This window comes from Synchiropus splendidus, chromosome 14 (genome assembly GCF_027744825.2).
Source record: "Synchiropus splendidus isolate RoL2022-P1 chromosome 14, RoL_Sspl_1.0, whole genome shotgun sequence".
NCBI lineage: Eukaryota > Metazoa > Chordata > Actinopteri > Syngnathiformes > Callionymidae > Synchiropus > Synchiropus splendidus.
The window spans coordinates 8,202,149-8,220,317 of record NC_071347.1 but is presented as its reverse complement, the minus strand read 5'-3'; the positions used below and the strand labels follow the sequence as shown (position 1 = coordinate 8,220,317).

General features: G+C 44.8%; 3 protein-coding genes across 18 annotated transcripts in view; 2 read left to right on the top strand and 1 right to left on the bottom strand.

The window, feature by feature from the left end:
- The first annotated feature begins 47 nt into the window (after positions 1–47).
- LOC128770766 (1-phosphatidylinositol 4,5-bisphosphate phosphodiesterase zeta-1-like) lies at positions 48–4,949 on the top strand. Its single transcript, XM_053885612.1, has 12 exons — positions 48–270; positions 684–939; positions 1,007–1,208; positions 1,547–1,691; positions 2,175–2,327; positions 2,927–3,127; positions 3,214–3,367; positions 3,450–3,566; positions 3,659–3,831; positions 4,374–4,500; positions 4,587–4,736; positions 4,829–4,949. The coding sequence occupies exons 2-12, from the start codon at positions 747–749 to the stop codon at positions 4,909–4,911; spliced, it is 1,698 nt and encodes a 565-aa protein (XP_053741587.1). The 5' UTR covers positions 48–270; positions 684–746; the 3' UTR covers positions 4,912–4,949.
- A 2,037-nt stretch (positions 4,950–6,986) lies between these two features.
- Positions 6,987–16,618, top strand: zgc:101540 (hsFATP2a_ACSVL_like domain-containing protein). The gene is made up of 10 exons (XM_053885493.1): positions 6,987–7,480; positions 9,102–9,311; positions 9,651–9,809; positions 9,879–10,003; positions 10,077–10,271; positions 10,995–11,085; positions 12,559–12,757; positions 12,857–12,954; positions 13,019–13,149; positions 13,239–16,618. Exons 1-10 carry the CDS (start codon positions 7,000–7,002, stop codon positions 13,413–13,415), a joined length of 1,866 nt encoding a protein of 621 aa, XP_053741468.1. The 5' UTR covers positions 6,987–6,999; the 3' UTR covers positions 13,416–16,618.
- The window catches only part of tjp1b (tight junction protein 1b), an 80,989-nt gene continuing 77,264 nt past the window's right edge, over positions 14,445–18,169 (bottom strand). For 12 of the 16 annotated variants that reach the window (XM_053885483.1, XM_053885477.1, XM_053885476.1 and 9 more), the window contains 2 exons: positions 17,899–18,042; positions 14,445–16,262 (listed from right to left, as the gene is read on the bottom strand). In XM_053885483.1, the coding sequence (XP_053741458.1) occupies positions 16,168–16,262; positions 17,899–18,042 (239 nt within the window). In that variant the 3' untranslated portion in view covers positions 14,445–16,167. The remainder of the gene's footprint in view (positions 16,263–17,898; positions 18,043–18,169) is intronic. The other 4 variants (XM_053885480.1, XM_053885485.1, XM_053885481.1 and 1 more) reach the window with 2 other exon arrangements.

Genomic DNA, 18,169 nt, shown 5'->3' with positions numbered 1-18,169 from the left:
GATAAACATACTCAAAAACCAAAGACGCTTCTGTTCATTTCCTGTTTACGTTGTTACTCAGTACGTAGTTTTGTGGTTCCTCTGCAAAAACCCCCAAGTTGAAAATGAATTATGAAGTCATTTCTGATGAAATGTGTACTTCCTGCCCCTAAAATGACCTAATGGAACTCGGATGTGTTTCTGCTGACCTCTCATTTGAACATCTGGACACAACTGAACTGGTTTAAGCACCGTGTCACCTCTGGCTTTTTCTCAGTGTCTTCATGCGAGGTAACGTTTGCTGAGACTGTTCAGGTCAATGACGTGACACAAGTCTGTCGAGATGTTCAGACGTAGAGATCTGATTCGGAAAAAGGTCTCAATTTGAAATGAATTTCTATGATAATTAGGTTTTCATCTTTCACTGTGTATGACTGATGCTGAGCCCTAGTCTCTTGTAGATAATGTTTTAGCAGCCCATCCTCCCAATATCTGTATATGTATGTATATATATATCCCAATATCATCGCAGTCGCTCTACTTTGAGCCTCTTCTGAGCTGTGGGAAAACCTGTGGTTCACCTGTGTTTGTGATCTTGTTCTGTCAGTCGCACAAATACACAACTTCAAAGTTATTTCAACAGTGGCCAGAAGTGCTCTGTGTGTTGAATCTGAGTCTGTTGAATCCAATCCTTCCATCAACAGATGACAGATTCATAGCCACCTCTGATCAATAAGTGACAGGGAGAAGTGCACTTGTGCGGCGAGATGGAGAGTAGAAGTCAGCCTCCATATTCCAGAAGAGTCGAGATTCAGAACATCTACCAGACCTACGCGTCGGGGCAGCCGACCCTTCCCGCCTCCAGCTTCCTCCGTTTCCTCCAGAGCGACCAGCTGGAGCTCTCCGCAGAACTAGACACGGCTATAGGTTTGATTGACAAGTATGAGATCGACGAGGCGGGTGAGTGGTGGCACTGGACGGATGACCACGGCGGAGGAGGTGATGAGGGTGTTTGTGTGTCCTCCAGTCAGAGAGAGCCGGGGCATGACGTTTGAAGGCTTCTTCAGGTACATGGAGTCCAAAGACTGCAGCGTCTTCAACCAAGCTCACACCTCAGTGTACCAAGACATGAACCAGCCACTCTCCAGCTACTTCATCTCCTCATCGCACAACACCTACCTCACCGGGGGGCAGCTCATCGGGAAGAGCCACCTGGACGCTTATTACACGTACGTCTGTCCGTCCGGTGGAATGCCTTTGTTAGTTTGTCTTGCAGCTAACGCCAGGTTTCTGTTCAGCTTCTGAATAATTCTATTATTGTGGGAAAAGAAAATGTCTAAAATATGAACTAGGGCTGTCAGTTGAAATATTGAATATAGTGCAGTTAACTTGCGATGAATCGCAAATTAATCACGTTTTTATCTTCTGCATTTCATTTAAAGTTAACTGCGGTTAAACTAGAATAAAGATTTGACTGTCAGTTACAGTGAGACACCTTTATTGAACTGGATCACGATCAAATGGTAGTTTGTGTCTGTGTATTATGAAACCTGACTGTGTTGTCTAGTGCTCTGCGGAAAGGTTGTCGCTGCCTTGAGATCGACTGCTGGGACGGTGAGAACATGGAGCCTGTGGTCTTCCACGGACACACGCTGACCACCAAGATCTTGTTCAAGGACGTCATCAGCACGGTGGAGGAGCATGCGTTTGAGGTGGGTCAGTGCTCAGCTGTCTCTGGCGGGGCTGTCACTAGGTTAAAATCAAACGATCGATTAATCGCACCAGAGCTGAGTTAACTCGTGTTTAATGGGAATTTACCCACACATTTAGCATCTGTTCTCAATGCCATGAAAATGAAGATTCCATTGAAACCAGAGGGGCCAATAAGATGACAAAGTTCTACTATTGTAATTTGTAGTGGGAGTTAGTTATGATTAATTCATTACAAGAAAAAAAAATAATTTAATCTAACAGTTTGCTCTCCAGACAACAGGGAACCTTTGTAAGTGCTGTCACTCTTCCATCAAATCACTCAAGCCGGATCACTTGCATATTTCCTGATCATTCCATCCTTTACTTTTAAAGCTGTTTTAAGACGTACAAACAAAGAGACAAACCATCGCTGTCGAAAACACAACCTCCTTATTGTGATTTGTTCTAATTTAATTTTTTTTTTTTAATTGTGATTGATTCAGGTGTCGCCGTACCCAGTGATCCTGTCCCTGGAAAACCACTGCTCAAAGCCACAGCAGGAGGTCATGGCCGAGCATCTCATCTCAATATTGGGCAACAAGCTGCTGAGATGTCAGATAAATGAAACACCTCCTGGAGTTCTTCCAAGTCCAAACGTAAGATGCCAAAACTGTCATTTAAAACTCCACAAAACTATTCTTCTTTCAGTGTCCTTGTGATACTATACACGTAACATCCGACTTAGGACCTGCTCGACTTACGTCCACCTGTACATACGACCATGGCCTGCAGATGCCACTCACTCTCACACAGTGATCTACCACTACAGTAGCACCTATAACCCTCGCGTCGGCTATTTTGAAAGGCATTCCACTCATGTCCAATCCAACTTGGTCGGAACCAATCCCGGTCATAAGTCGGATGTGACATGTAGTTGCTTTATTTGGACTTATTGACAGTATTTTCAGCTTCCTAAAAGTTGATTTCAGATTTGAAAACTTAAATGATTTGAAGCATTGGATGGACACACACTATGGTTTGCTCCATCACCCAAGTGAGGAAAACAGGCGAGGAACTGTTGCTTAAAAAGCATTGGACCATGATAGTGACCAAAATAAGCTAGTGGTAAAATACTGAATACAGCATTGTCTTTAGATCATCAAATTGCATCAGAAATAATGTTCTATTTTTATGTTTTGAGCAAGTCCTAGATTGATGATTGAGACATTACATTTTAAAAACCTGTCCAAACTAGGACCTGAAATATAAGATCCTTATCAAGAATAAAAAGTTAGCGCCAGCAGATGAAGTCAGAAGTAGAGATGAGTTTGACGATGAGGAAGATGAGGAGGAGGAGGAAGAGGAGGAGGACGATGAGGACGACGATGAAGAAGAAGAAAGTCAATCTAGAATTTCATGGTTCTGGTCTCCCAAAAAGAGGAGCTCAAAGAAGAAAGTGAGTTAGCAAGATACATAAGTGAGCTTCATCTTTCTCTTATATTCTGTATTAGTCTGTTTAGTATCTCACCTTTCCATGTGCAGAAGAAGGTGGTAGTGGCTCAGTCTCTGTCAGACCTGGTTATATACACCCGCTCCGTCAAGTTTGTCAACTTCGCTCACTCTGAGAGTCGACAGAACTTCAACGAGAACACGTCGATGGCTGAGATGAGGGCCCGAAAACTGGCCAAAGCCTCGGGTGGGGTGATATTTCCTGTTTGGTTTAACGTAGTTCCGGTGTTGGTTTTGTTTCTCAGACATTAGTTTTCTCTCTCTCACAGGTGGAAACTTTGTTCTACACAACCAGAAGTTCCTAAGCCGGATTTATCCAGCGGGGGTGAGAACAACCTCGTCCAACTACAACCCTCAGGAATTTTGGAATGTCGGATCACAGCTTGGTGAGTCACAGAGGAAGAGATTGTTTGACAAAGTAACTATTTTTTATTTGATAATCTGCAACGCTGTCTTGATGCCCCTTTGATGGTTCCAGTTGCCTTGAACTTCCAGTCTTTTGGAAAGCCGATGGACTTAAATGACGGCCGTTTCCTGGACAACGGAGGCTGTGGATACGTCCTGAAGCCAGCTGTGCTCACGTGCAGTGAGAAGGGATTCAACCCTCACTGTCGCCAACGTGACGTCAAACCAACACAGCTGCTGATCAAGGTGCATGACCTCATCTAACTGAGCCATAAACAAACACAAGCCATTCATAGATACCTTTTAAGGACTGGCTGATAAGCATCCAGCATGTTATTAACCTAATGCCACTATTGTTACACTGAACATATTTGCTTTTATCATAACTCCTGGTTTCTTAGACATAGTATCAGTGCACATTGTCTTCCATTTAAAATATAATATAATATAATATAATATTATTTTATACTTTTATAATATATACTTTTATAAAACGCTGCGGTTAATATATGGATTTTTACAGACTGAAGAGCGTTAAGCGGCCAAAATATTGAGCCTTGTCACGTCAAACCAATGAAATCACAGGCATTTTATTTACCGCTCAAAATGCGCTGCTTTTGCCCACGTGTCCACAGCTTTGCCAACAGAGCCGGTCCCCTGGAGGACTGGAGAAGAGCAGCAGCAGCTGTGACTGGCTTTGGTGTTGGAATTTCAAACACAAGGACAAAAACGGTGCATTTTGAGCACTTAAATGTAGATGTGTGAATGACCTTCTGGTGACCTTGCAGGTGATCAGTGGATCCAACCTACCTATCATACGTTCTAGTAGAGTTCTGGACTCCTTTGTCAGAGTGGAGATCCATGGGATTGGATCGGATTACTGCCAGAAAAGCACGTCAACAGTGAAAAACAATTGTAAGTGGAACGACTCCCCAAAGGATGACTGGAGGTTTTTTACAGTTTCAAACTTGACCAAGGTTTCTGTTTGAATGTGATTCCAGCTCTGAATCCTTACTGGGGAACGTACATGTCCTTCAGATTAAAAATCCCAGAACTGTGCCTCATCCGCTTCAATGTCCGGGACCAGACTGGATTCTTCAGCAGCGAGTTTGTTGGCCAGTACACACTGCCCTTCAACTGCCTCAAGAAAGGTGAGGTGCAGATGAGCAGGTCAAAGATAAACATACTGACGTGTACAACCCTAGTATTTGAGTCAATTTCTGATCTGTTTATGTTGCTCCAGGTTATCGCTGGGTTCCACTCCGGTCTCGAGATGGGTATAATCTGGATCCAGCCTCCCTCTTTGTCTATATTACTCATTCTTAACAGCTGTACAATGAGACGTGAATGAATGTACATATGGGTCTAAAATAAAGGATTGTGCTTTACACTCTCCCCATAAATTTGACAAAAACTATCACAAGAAGAAGAGACGCCAGAGAGAGGGGGGTACGAGTGAGAGAGAAGAGGGGTAGGAGAAGTTTGGAGACAAAGTTTGAGAGTCAGATTCTAGTGGTTTGGATGTAGAATGTTGGCAATGGAGGCAGAGGAGGACATGTAAAGGAAAGGTTTGAATAGGGAGGAGGATCAAGATGGATTTAGAGGAGAGCGCTGACATGCTGTGGCAATCCCTCTTGGGAAATGTGGGACAAACTTCTGCAGCACACTCTGCTGCCAGCACTCTGTCAATGCAGGCTGCAAACATGAACCCATAACTCTTTCTTAGATGATAGTGAACAAAGTATGAATGATTACGTTGGCAATATTTCACACTCTGAGTAAGTCTTCACAAATCCTTCGGTGTATGATAGTGGGAGGGGAGATTGTGCGCTTCCAAACTGCCACACCTCTGTGTGGTCAGGTACCTCATGAACAGTGAGACAGTGAAGACCGGATTTTCAGGGGTATGGAGTTACTTGCTCGAAGATTTGGCGGTCCAATAGAAAGTGATGAGTGGGTAAACTTACGGCAAATATGCTGCACCTAGAGTGATATTTCTTCATGTAGGTGCACTACACCAGTTGCAAGGGTCAATTAGATAAAGGAGGAGAAGCAGGTATGACACACATTGCAAGAGATTAAAGCAGTGTTAACATCTCAGCTTCATGGATCATCTGTACGATCATCATTTTGCCGTCTTCTGCTGCTCCTTTTATGCTTTATGGTCACCTGATAATATGCCAAGTGACAACTTGAACTGTATCATTCACAACCAACACCCAAGAAGGTGTGTCACTGTTTCCTAAACAATAGCAACAACGCTCTTATTCAAGCAGAAAGCCACGGGCTAATCGCCCTGAACCACTGACTGAGAAACGGGGGCACTGGGGCGTCTGCATGTAGCGCTTACAGCTGTTAGTCACAGCTGATAATATGATCCAACTGTCAACAGAAACGCCATGAACTTTACATCATCAGGTCGCAAGACTCAGAGGTGCATTGGGTTGACTTGTAAAACATGTTTGCAGATTTGATCTCACACTCTTTGCGCAGCTTGAAGTCTTGCGATTAACCAGATAACTTCCTGATGATGTCAAAGACAATGGGATTGAAAAGTGTGAGGACAACAGAGATGCGACTGAGAGAGGCAATATACAGTACACGCTGGTATGCACGGTCATACATGGGAGACATTGTTCATATGACTGATGGATTTAATTACTGAGATTTGAAATTCAATTGATGAGAAGCTTTATTTTTTACGTGAAAAATAATAACCACCCCATCATCAGATAAATTTATCAGCAAAAAAATCACTGGCATGCAAGTGAAACAGTCTTTGCACATAAATTGTTCTTATTATCACCCATACAAACTAAATTATTATCATTATCAAATCACGATAACGTACTTGCTTGCATATATTTTTATTATTATTGAAAAGTGAATTGAATAGAAAAATACAAAAGGGTCGTCACAAATTGAAACAAATAAACAGTATAATTTAAAGTATTAAGTGGGGGGGGAAAAAAACGAAATTCCATTGAAGTTGAATTTAAAGCTAAAGGCGTCAGTGATGCCGCCTGAATATTGTGTCCGGATGCTATATTTACTGTTGCTCTGTATGACTGAACCCATGTGAAATGATGAAGTGCGCCCAGCTGTTTCGGGGCGACGCATCTCCTGAACATAATACTAAACTGACGTGCGCATATTTAGGTGTAAATTGGATTGGATAAACATCCACGTTACTAGTCTTTACACTAAATACCAGCAATAAAAAGAGCCAAGTCCAACAGGACAACGGCATGGCGAGAGGTCTATAGAACAAGAAGGGGGAGGAGATGTAGATCTGGCAACCTGGAGAGAAAAAAAAAAGCACACGGAATGTGGGCGTGGCCGAGCAGCGCTGAACTTTCTCCCAAATCTGGGGCTTGTGTTCTGGCACTTGAACGCTGGACCTGAGACGCGCGCATGATGGACTGGTGGCTCACGCTGCTGGTGGGCCTGCTGCTCCTGCTGCTGCTCCACCTGCGCGCTCACTCGCACTACTTTGTCGACGAGTCCCTCTACATCCTGCGCAGCCTGAACCTTGGCTGCCGCCTCGTCAAGTACAAGACGGTCCGACCCTTCTACAGCATCCTGGACCGCTTTCTGGACCGGGTCCGGCAGAACCCTCAGAAGATCTTTCTGCACTTTGAAGGGCAGAGTTTCACCTATGCAGAGGCGGACCGTCAGAGCAACAAGGTGGCCAGAGTTCTGCAGGAGCTCGCCCGGCTGAAGGAGGGGGACACGGTGGCTCTGTTCCTGGCCAACGAGCCCCGCTTCCTCTGGACCTGGCTGGCTCTGGCCAAGCTCGGCTGCCCGGCCGCGCTCCTCAACTTCAACATCCGCTCCAAGTCTCTGCTGCACTGTTTCTCCTGCTGCGGGGCCAAAGTGCTGATCGCCTCTGCAGGTAAGGCACGTGACTGGAGGGGCCCCTGGCAGCAGCGCAGGGGCGCCACTTTCTCAACCGACGTGCTTGTGCGGGGCAAAAGTCAAAGTACAGCGGTGCACATTGCAAAACAAGTCATCCACGGGATTCTCTGCTGCAGGACTCAAATGTTTGGAAGATGGATTCAAAGAGTCAAGCTTAATGTGTGGAGCTCTTCTGGGTCTGTTACATCCATCTTGATGTCAGGAGCTCAATCAAAGATCTAGACAGAGAAGAAGTATGTCAGCCATGCCGTTCTGCTACATTGTGATGGTCAGGACACCAAAATGTTTTCTGAGAATGAAGTGATCAGTGGCATCAGTCTCAGCAAGATACTGCAGAAACTCCGGTGGCATCTTGATCTCTGACAACTTCCTCCTGATTCGTTCGATTACAGAGGAGCACATTCCCAAGTTAGTCCTGTCGCAGCAGAGGACCAGACAGTATTGAAGTCCTGTTTCTGACTTGTGTTTGCTGCTACCAAACAGTTGAGTGTTTTCTCCATCTACTCAACATCTTTGACGGGACGTCCAGTTTTAGATGGAAACCCAGTGACCGTGTGCAGTAGGAAGGAACAGCCTCTGCCGTGTTGAGGGAGGTCACTGATAGTCAAACACAAGTTGTGACCCCGGGATCGACATGACGAGATGCTATTTGCTCAACCTTTCACACAGAGAAGTTCAACTTTATCTGAGCGCCTTCTCTGTGTGGATCACTGCAGTTTACATCCTCATGGAGCTGAGACCTCAGGGTCCAGAGTGTTCGCTGTTGAGTCTCCGGCAGGTGACTGTCAGTCTGTCGCACTTGCCAGGTGACCAATCAAGTCGAAATGTGGACAATGTGGGAGCATTTCAAAGATCACCAACCTTTTACCACATTTTGAGCCATTAAAATTCAAATATAAAGTTTCAAATCAGTATTTAACACTGTAGAAGTGTTTCCAACTATTATTACAGTACATTAATAATTACAGTGTATTTTTTATTTATATTATATTATATTTTCATTCTATTAAGAACACAACACTCAAACCCGTTGCTGTGTACGTCACTCTGTATGTGTCATGTGGCGACAAGTCGACTCGTCGTTAAAGTAGTCAGTCACTAGTCAACTATCAGACTAAGCCAGGACAAAAACAGAAGACAGAATTAAAAATAACTTTTCCCCAATCAATAAATGCCCATTCACTCTCATGTATTAATGGTGTTTGTGTTTAGAGTGATGAAGAAAAACAACAACTAAATAAATAATATAGTCATTATAATACCGGTATAACTTACTAGAAAGATCAAACGTGTTCTTCATGTTTGAACTTTCACTTTTTCACTTGACCCAGCGGTTCTTGAAGGAGCAGTTTATGACTTCAAAGTGAAAGCAAATGTGTCTGAACACTCTCATTTACATCGATAGATAGGTAGTGACAGAGAATGTTTGGGGTCTGGTCAGTGGTTTCTTTGTTGGAGCAGAATATTTCTCACTGCTCAGAAATGAAAACGCTGGAATGAACAGCCTCCCACTGGGATGGGCGGCTACACAGTGAGTGGACGCAAGGAGAACAACTCTGGCTTTGTCCGCAGATTCATCTCTGCGTCTGTGTTTGCAGAGCTCCAGTCGGCTGTGGAGGAGATTCTCCCGACGCTACAGAGGGAGGGCATCGCTGTTTTCCTCCTGTCAGACACGTGTCAGACACCAGGGATCAACACTTTGTCTGACAAGATCCCTCAGGCGTCAGACCTGCCGCTGCCCAGAGAACTGAGAGCCAACGTCCACATTCGCAGCACGGCGCTTTACATCTACACGTCTGGGACCACAGGTACAGGTCAAGCTACTTTTTAAGATCAGTGGTGGGGAGTTCGTGGCACGCCTGGCACAAGTTTGGCAGGTTTCAGCTTCAGCCTGCAGTAACCGCTCACTTGAAGTTCGGGAGGCAGATAAGTGGACCAACAGGTCAGGCAAGCTGGATGAAACTGTTTTAACTGAAGTTATTTTACATTTCTGAAGTGTCTGTGACATCTGTGTTTTATTTTACACTCTAGGGACAGTTTCATGGCAGGATTCGGATGTATTTTATACGCAAAATTATTCTTTAACATGATGTACTGCGAAGACGTGGTTTTATGTGTGGTGACGTTTATTTTCCCCTCCACTGAAGGTTTACCAAAGGCAGCGGTGGTCACTCATGAGAGGGTGTGGGCCGCCTCCTTCATCCAGGCCGTGTGTGGCGTCAACGCTGAGGACGTTCTGTACATCAATCTGCCTTTGTACCACAGCGCCGGCTTCCTCATCGGCATGACCGGGGCCATAGATCGAGGTGGGACTCTTTCCCCTCACAGCAGAGCCCGTCTCCTCGCTTTCTCGCTGAAGGTCATGTGACCTGCAGGTATGACTGTGGTGCTGAAGAGGAAGTTCTCCGCGTCTCAGTTCTGGGACGACTGCAGGAAGTACAACGTGACGGTGGTGCAGTACATCGGAGAGACCGTGCGGTACCTCTGTAACATGCCCCCGGTAAAGGAACCACTCGGCATGAGGAAATGTTTACCGTCCTACAGACACGAACGTCTCTCTCTCATCCATGCAGAAGAACAATGACAAGGATCACAAGGTGAGGATGGCCATCGGGAATGGCGTCCGCACGGATATTTGGACCCAGTTTCTTGGGAGATTTGGCAACATCAAAATGAATGAACTGTATGGTGCGACGGAGGGAAACATTGGCTTCATCAACTACACCTCAAAGGTCGGTGCTGTGGGACGAGTCAACCCCGTCCATAAGGTGAGTCCTGAGGCCCATCTGGAATTTGTTAACAGCTCAGAACCAAGCAGGTGGCTGTGTGCAATAGACTCATCTCTGTCTGGTTTTGGTGAGGAACTTGAATATAAACTTCAATTTGGTGATCTGATCGAGCCCTGACACCAGAAGCTGCCAACTTCTGGGCAGAGTCGCAGGGTCGCCTGACCTTTTTATGGGATCCATAATCCTCAAAACTGGATGAATGTTACGGTAGTGTTCACATGCTTTTGAAAAAATGACCCTCACCCTTGCAGAAGTCAGCAAGTCAGGAGAGGTCAGACCATGATGGGACCAAAATAGAACCTCAAATGTTGTTGAAGAGAATCTTTTTCGTGGAGTTAATTTTTGAAGCAACCCAAAGTGATGTTAGCCTCAGAAGAATCTCAGCTATTAAAGACAATGTCCTCTTAAATGAGTCCAGGCCTGTAACGACTAGTCGAGATCTCATTGTTTTCTTAGCACAGTCCGCTTATTCCTGAGGCTCAGGCATAAGGAACCATTTCACACATCAAAGGACACATCAGAGGAGCCCTAACTGAGTTGAAATGAGTTCCGCTCATTCATGTCTGGGATCTGACATCACTGCAAAACTTTACTTGATTGTACTATTAAGTGTTCAATGACTTAGTGTGTCACTACTTCAAGTACTTCTCAGTTCTTCTAAACTGCTCAGTTGACCAGATAATCTGATTATTTCTCCCTCAGTTCTTCTTCCCCTTCACTCTGATCAAGTTTGACATCGAGAAAGAGGAGCCGATCCGAGACGCGCAGGGACTTTGCATCCAAGCGGCCAAAGGTGAGTTCAGCTGGAGCAGACGCAAACTGTGTTAGCAAACACTGTGCGGGGCGGATCAGCGACTGGTGGGAAAATGTACCTTGGTGCCAATGTTCCTTCTAAACTGCGCGCGTGCGCAATGGCACACAGCTGATACGATCTCAGCGCACAAAAATATTGACGCTGCGCAAGAAGAATTAATCCTGAATTGAATATAAATTACTGCATTTTCCGGACTACAACGCTTCTTGGCGTCCAGACATAAAGGCAATAAAATGAAGCGCTCACTGCGCTGTTTGACCGTGCGTGCCGTTTTAAAAATGTACATGACCTAAGGTGTATTTATTTGTAAGAAGACACACATTCTTACAGTACATAACTTCTACTTCTATCAACTAGAAGAGATGCTATTTGAAGTGAACTATCGGAGCTGGCTGATGTTTAAAGAGCTGATTCCTCTTAAAGACACTGGTGATTGGTCAAAATGTGAGTAGAATAGAGTGTCACAGGGGAGGTGTTCGCTCTCAACACCTCCGAGGCTGGAGCGCACATTCCAGGGTTTGATGTCCTGCTGTCGGCTGGAGCTCAGACAGGGATGAGGCGAGTCTGGGACAGAGCGTGACTTGGTTTATGACCTTGTCACAGCCAAACTGCACAGAAGCGCACATTCAGAGCTGGACACGCACCGGGCACCTCTTCACTTCTGGAGAGACGTCACTAACTCGGCAACCACTTCCACATGCACCGTAATTGTAATGGGAAAAATCGATTCAGATTTCGAACAAATCGCTTCTCGAACGGCCGTCTGGAACGGATTGTGGTCGAGAACCGAGGTACCAGTAATATATCCAATATCCAGCGCCCTCAATGGTGTCATGTGACTTCAGTGACTAGAGTTAGTTTACTTATTTATTGTATTGGAAGATTCTTGATATATACATATCGTGAATATATCACATTATGGTTCTGTTGAACAAATATGTAAAGAATCGATACAATTCAAAGCTAAGAGAGTTTGTGTGTTTGCTCAGACACATGAAATATTGGAGGAAATATTGCTTGGCGTCGCTGAATTATATCCTGGAGCCAAAATCTTTCTCCTTGGTCCTCGTTCTGCGACATTTGATAGAATGCTGTGGCGGGCACTCGGCACACTCGCAGACAGACTAGTTTTTAGTGTTTTATTTTCTGAAGCTGCCGCTCCTCTGCCCACCACATGCCGCTGCTTCCTCTTCTACTTCTTCTGACTCGCAGGGAGCATCTGCAGGTGGTGACTCAGTAGAAACGGAACATCAAATCCAGAGGCCAAGAGTTCTGTTTTCACAGGGTCCCTCGGCACACGTAAGACGTGGGGTACACAACGTCAGAAGAAGACATTATATTTGCACCAGGCTTAAGTGAAAATAAATATATTTTGAAAACTTTTTAGCTGATTTTTAGCTCTAAAATTGTGCGACACACTAAACATCCCGCCGACTGTAACGCTTCCCTCAGGTGAGGTGGGCCTCCTGGTGGGGAAGGTGACCAAACGATCTCCCTTCAGCGGCTACGCGGGAAACAAACAGCAGACGGAGAAGAAGCGGCTGCATGACGTGACAAAGAAAGGAGACTTGTTCTTCAACACCGGCGACCTGTTTCGGGTGGACCCAGACAACTTTGTCTACTTCATTGACCGAGTGGGAGACACGTTCAGGTGAGCACCGACCCGCTCGGGCTCTCAGTAGAACATGAACCAGTTGAAGTTATTGTAGATGCATGTGAGTGTGAAGACAAACCTCAGCACGTGTTCTAGGTGGAAAGGGGAGAACGTGGCCACGTCGGAGGTGGAAGACATTCTGACTCTGGCTCGCTGCGTTTTGGAGGCGAATGTTTACGGCGTGAAAGTTGACGGTAAGGAGCCTTATCTTATCTGTAAATGTCTTACACGCTGACCTTGTCTCACTTCCTGTTTCAGGCTACGAGGGGCGGGCTGGTATGGCGGCCATCACTCTGAAGGAAGGGGAGGAGTTTGATGGGTCAGACACGTACGGACAGGTCGTGACCTTTCTGCCGGCGTACGCCCGACCACGATTCATCAGGATCAAGGTAACGTTTTTAAATCTGTCAAGGACGTGAAGCCTGAAAACTGTGTCCACGTGTTTCAGTGATAAACAGTCGAGTGGTGTCTGTTGCAGCAATCTTTGGAGATGACTGGAACCTTTAAGATGAAGAAGGTGCTGCTGGTGCAAGAAGGATTCAACCCGGCGCTCATCACCGACCCCTTGTTCTTCCTGGATCCGGTGAAAAAGACGTACGTTCCTCTGACTGAAGACATTTACAACACAATCTCCTCTGGAGCTGTCAAGCTCTAACAGAACACACGTTCATCGTCTGCTGCTCGAAGATGTGGTCGAACCGCTGATCTCAGGGAGGAGTTGGAGGTTTTGGAACCAGATTTTACTGCTTTTATCTCGTAGTTCAGAGCGAGATAAACTTACAAAAACGTACATGTTGCAAATCTTCTGTCTTTCTTTACCTCGGTACCAATGGTTGAAGTTTACGGTTTCAACCATTCAAGCTCAGATAGTTTTTGAACTCGATTTTTATACTTGATTTTTGTAATGAAATTAATATGAAGACATTCTTTTACTATCAGTTGGCCGTCGACCTTTGGCACTGACGACGTCGCGTTTGCCGCAGTGCGCTTTTACTGCAGCTTTATCAGGTTTTATGTTTGTTGATCTTCTCTCATGTTACGTGACTTCACTGAAGTGAATTGAATCTGTGAACTGTGTGAAGTTTTGTGACTGTCGAGATTCAAGATGTTGGTGTTGCCACCCTGAGCTGATGTGAAAGTGGTGTCGCGCATTAAAGGGCGCGCTACCAAACCTGTACTTGCTCCAAGCGATCACGTGACCTCTTTTCAACCACCTCAACTCGGTAAACACTGGTGTCACAGCTCCCGTTTCACAAAGGGATTAAAGGAGAATATTAAATCTACGTGTGTGGATGAAAAATGAAGAGTTAGTTTAACCAAATGATCACCGCAATGTGACGAAATACATAAAAAAAATGTAAAAAAAAAAAAATTAAATTGAGAACTAGTACTTGCAAATACCTAACATAATAATAGCTTACGGAAAATAAATATTACCATTCAGAAAAATTCGATGTGGAATAAATCACAATGTAATGTGAGGAGAGTAAATGAATGCATTTTTTTTAAGTGATTTAATTTGGCAGTGCAATAATAAAAGTAATGCACAAATAAAATAAAATCAAATGAACGAATATGAATAAAATATTGGACCAAACACACAGCGACCTCTGGCAGATGGTCAGCAGAAGAGTCACACGCCTGTGTCAAAAGCAGTACACAGAAACTGGAGCAGGTGATGTAGTTACTTTAAAAATGAATTTATTATTTAATACAGTGGTGTATACTTAGAAATGTGTGTGGCAAACAGGAAACAGAAACCAAAAAATCCATAAAATAAATAAAAACAATGTCAGCACACAGGAAAACAAACAAGTGTCAGGTTGAAGCCGTGTTATATCAAAAGAAAATAGTACTGATGTGCCGTAATAAATTGTCTATTAGTACAAAAATACATTTCAGGGCACACAATACAGCATCCAGTATCACAAATAAAGAAGGGACCACTGGCCGCAGCAGACCCCCCTTCTAGCACATCTTTTTTTTTCTTTTTTAAACCAAGCACTTCTCTAGTTTTGTAAATAACAATAAAAAGTTTGACAGATAAAAATGCCTTAAGTAGAGTGTCGGTGTGAACGTGTGAGTGTGTTGGTAGAAAAGTCGGACTTATTACTGCGTGTGTCAGTTCCAAGGCTCAGGGGTTTAAACCGGAATACAAACCAATGTAACCGCTTTCTCTTTTTAAATAAACTTTTTTTACTCTTTTATACAAAATAACAAAGATGTACAAAAGTTAATTTACAGAGAACCAAGGCCATGTGCTAGCGTTATGTACAGCCACAATTTTAAACATCCTCGAGCTTCTTTTTTTTTTTAATTTCAATCCATTTCCTCAGACGTCATATGCATAGCAGTAAAAGAAAGCAAACCGTTTCATCAGCCTCAATTATTCGTGTGTGTGTGTGTGTGTGTGTGTGTGTGTGTGCGCGCGCTGAAGTCCTAGTTCAGGAGAGAAATGCAACTTTTGACCGCTGAAACCCAGGGATCTGACGTGGGAACGTTTGACTGAAAAGTTAATATGCAGATAAGGCATCACTGCTCGCAGTGTCGATGGGATTCTCATGTGTAGAACTTAGTAGTAGCAGGCGTCTGGACCTGAGTCGTAGCACATGCATAGATCTCTAGACAGCACGAGTTTGTAAAAGTCAAGTCAGTATATTTAACTACAGTAAAACTTTGCTACAAAAAGTTTGAAAGAGTGAGCAGGGTTCTCCCCAGGATTTTTGAGCAGCGTAGGGGGGGAGTGGGCGACAGACGGACGACGTCCTGCTCCACAGACGGCGAGGGAGTGCTGACATTGCATCACACTTCCCTATATGTTGACAAAAACAGCTGGGGGTGAAAATCCCAGCGCAGGGTGCCCCTATGCTGCCAAAGCGCTGGGGAGAACCCTGGTGAGTGCTCAGTCCCAACAAACCTTCATCCTCTTTTCCTTCCTTCACAACCCGGGCTCAGCAAGTCCTCGCATCCTCCCGCATGACCCGAGAACTCACAAACAAAAGTTTTGCATATATCAACTTTGCTGTTTGTGAGTTTTATTACTTTTTTTTTTTAAGAATACACAAAAAAAGAGTTTCCAAAATTCTTCTTTTTCTCTCACTGCTCTGGTCTTTTAGAAAACTGGCTAAAAACGACGATTCCTCAGTCTGTGGCACTGGTCATGCATTCCCAACTCTGTTCCGTTGTTCATCTTGTTTTTTTTTTTTTTTTTTTTGCAAGCCTTGAAAGCACCGACGAAAATGAAAGGATAGAAGTGCAGCTTCCACTCCTCCCTCTCCCCTTGTGTTCTTGTCTTCCTTTAAGAAACAACCAAACTCTCGGGCACAGTAAACAAGGTGAGGATGAGCCTCTTCCGGTGTGGTGAGTCCAGTTCATCACATTCAGTAACAGACCAGCTGTTTCCCGCTTCAGAAGTGGTCGATGAGCACAGACACGCAGTTTGCACCCACCAGGTAGTTTGGGTCTCCAGGGAGGGATTTGTTCTGCCAAGTTTTCGGATCACCTGGAGGAGGACAGGGTTACAGAGTGAGCAGGAATCTTCGCAAGGAGACGCGCACGCGTTCTTCTTTACTTCATTGACGTGTCGCTCGCCACCAATGTGATTCTAACGCCCCCATGTGGTGAAGTGATGTAGTAACGGATAGAAAATGGTGTGAATAAAGTTTCTGAGGAAAACTGCAATTTCATATTAAACAAATTTAAATGTAAAAAAAAAAGTTATTTATGTTAAGGTTTTCAATATTTATGGGGCAATAAAGCAGCCAGAAACAGTGGGTCCCCAAATGTTCCCGATGACAAACGCTTTGCAAATTTGAGGAATTGCCCCAAAATTAATATCATCAAACGTGCCACATAGGAATTACGACGGTCCTGAACGCACCAGTGGCCTGCCCAGGTGGGGGCAGCACAGCTGCAGAGTTGCGGGAGCAACAGTGTATAGTACTGCCGCTGCTCTCCAACACTACAGGTCTTATTTAGAATGAGCAGACGTCCAGAGCAGGATATCTTTAAATGAAACAAAACTCTGTAGTGGAACATCAGGTCCTACTGCCGCTGGCGAGACGTGAGGACTCCCGATTTCACTGTTTTTGTGCTTCATTTTTGTTCAATGAATCCGTTTTCCTTTGCTTTCACTTTGCCTGTTATAAAAGACTGATATTGACTGCACTCATTGTTGCGTGTGTCAGGGTTGCTTTGCTTTGCACCAGGCTTGAATCTGAACTCAGTACTTCTTTGAAGACGGACAAGATTTTTTTCATTGTTTTGTGAACATACTGTGAGTTGCTTTTAAGTGCCGCATGAAAAGAGAACATGAAGTAAAGCAGAACGCGTGCTTCGACATCCCCCCACACTGCAGATGACTTCAGTCAAGGACATTCGATTGAAGCAAACAAGCACAATGTAAACATGACTTGTTCATATGATTGTCCTCAATGGAGCGTTCCTCTTGTGCTTTGATGTTGTCCCCAGTTCAGAGTTGCAAAAATTCAAGCGTCTTTATTCAACAGAGCTTGCACTCTGCAGTGGTGCAGGGTGCGATGTGAAGGATGGCTCCTAACATTAGTTTCACTGTCTGGATGGAAACAGCGCAAAGTCACTTACACAACCAGAACTAGGAGAGGACTCACAGTGGGATCACAAGTGGAACGCACCATTAGGGCATCTGTGTTCTCAGACCTGCTGGCGGAGTGTGAACCTGGTGTTGTGTGCACTATAGAGGAGGTGGTCTAGGTTGGGCAGCTGAGTGGACTGGTTCTGTCTGGTTCTGAACATGACAGCATGACGCCCTGGTGCCACTACTTGGATTTATACCCTCTGATTTGGTCAACAAGCCAAAGACCTGCAGCTCAAGAGTCATACTGACTATCTCATCTTTTCTTAGTGTTTCCACAAGGATCTGAAGTTCTGTAGCTTCAGACAGAGTAATTAGAACTTCCTGTTTGTCACCATTCAAAAGAAGCACTACTCAAGCTCTCTGTCTCTCTCTCTCTGTGTGAGCGAGTGATGAGTCACGGAGCCCAGCTGCTGCTCTATGATCAACAACAAAGTGTTTGATGGGAACAAAAGGTGATTTCAGTCACTTGCACCACCACAGCCAGCCCACAGACCCAAAAAGGACAGAGAGAGGGACAGCGTACCCGACGAGGAGTCGGAGGATTTTAGAGCAAAAGACCAACCATCAGGGGTCATGGACGCACAGTGAGGTAAGCGCAGCTCCACCGGCTTCAGGAACTTCAGTCCGTGAGGGCCGCACATCACCAACGGACTTAGCAGCGTTTCTCCTGCACAGAAAGGTAAACACACCGTCACCAGCAAGTCAGCGTCTCATTCCGGACGTGAGTTGGAGTTTGCAGTTCTTCAGTCAGTTTCAAAAATGAGGTGTTTGAGAAGCAGCATACAAGTCTGATG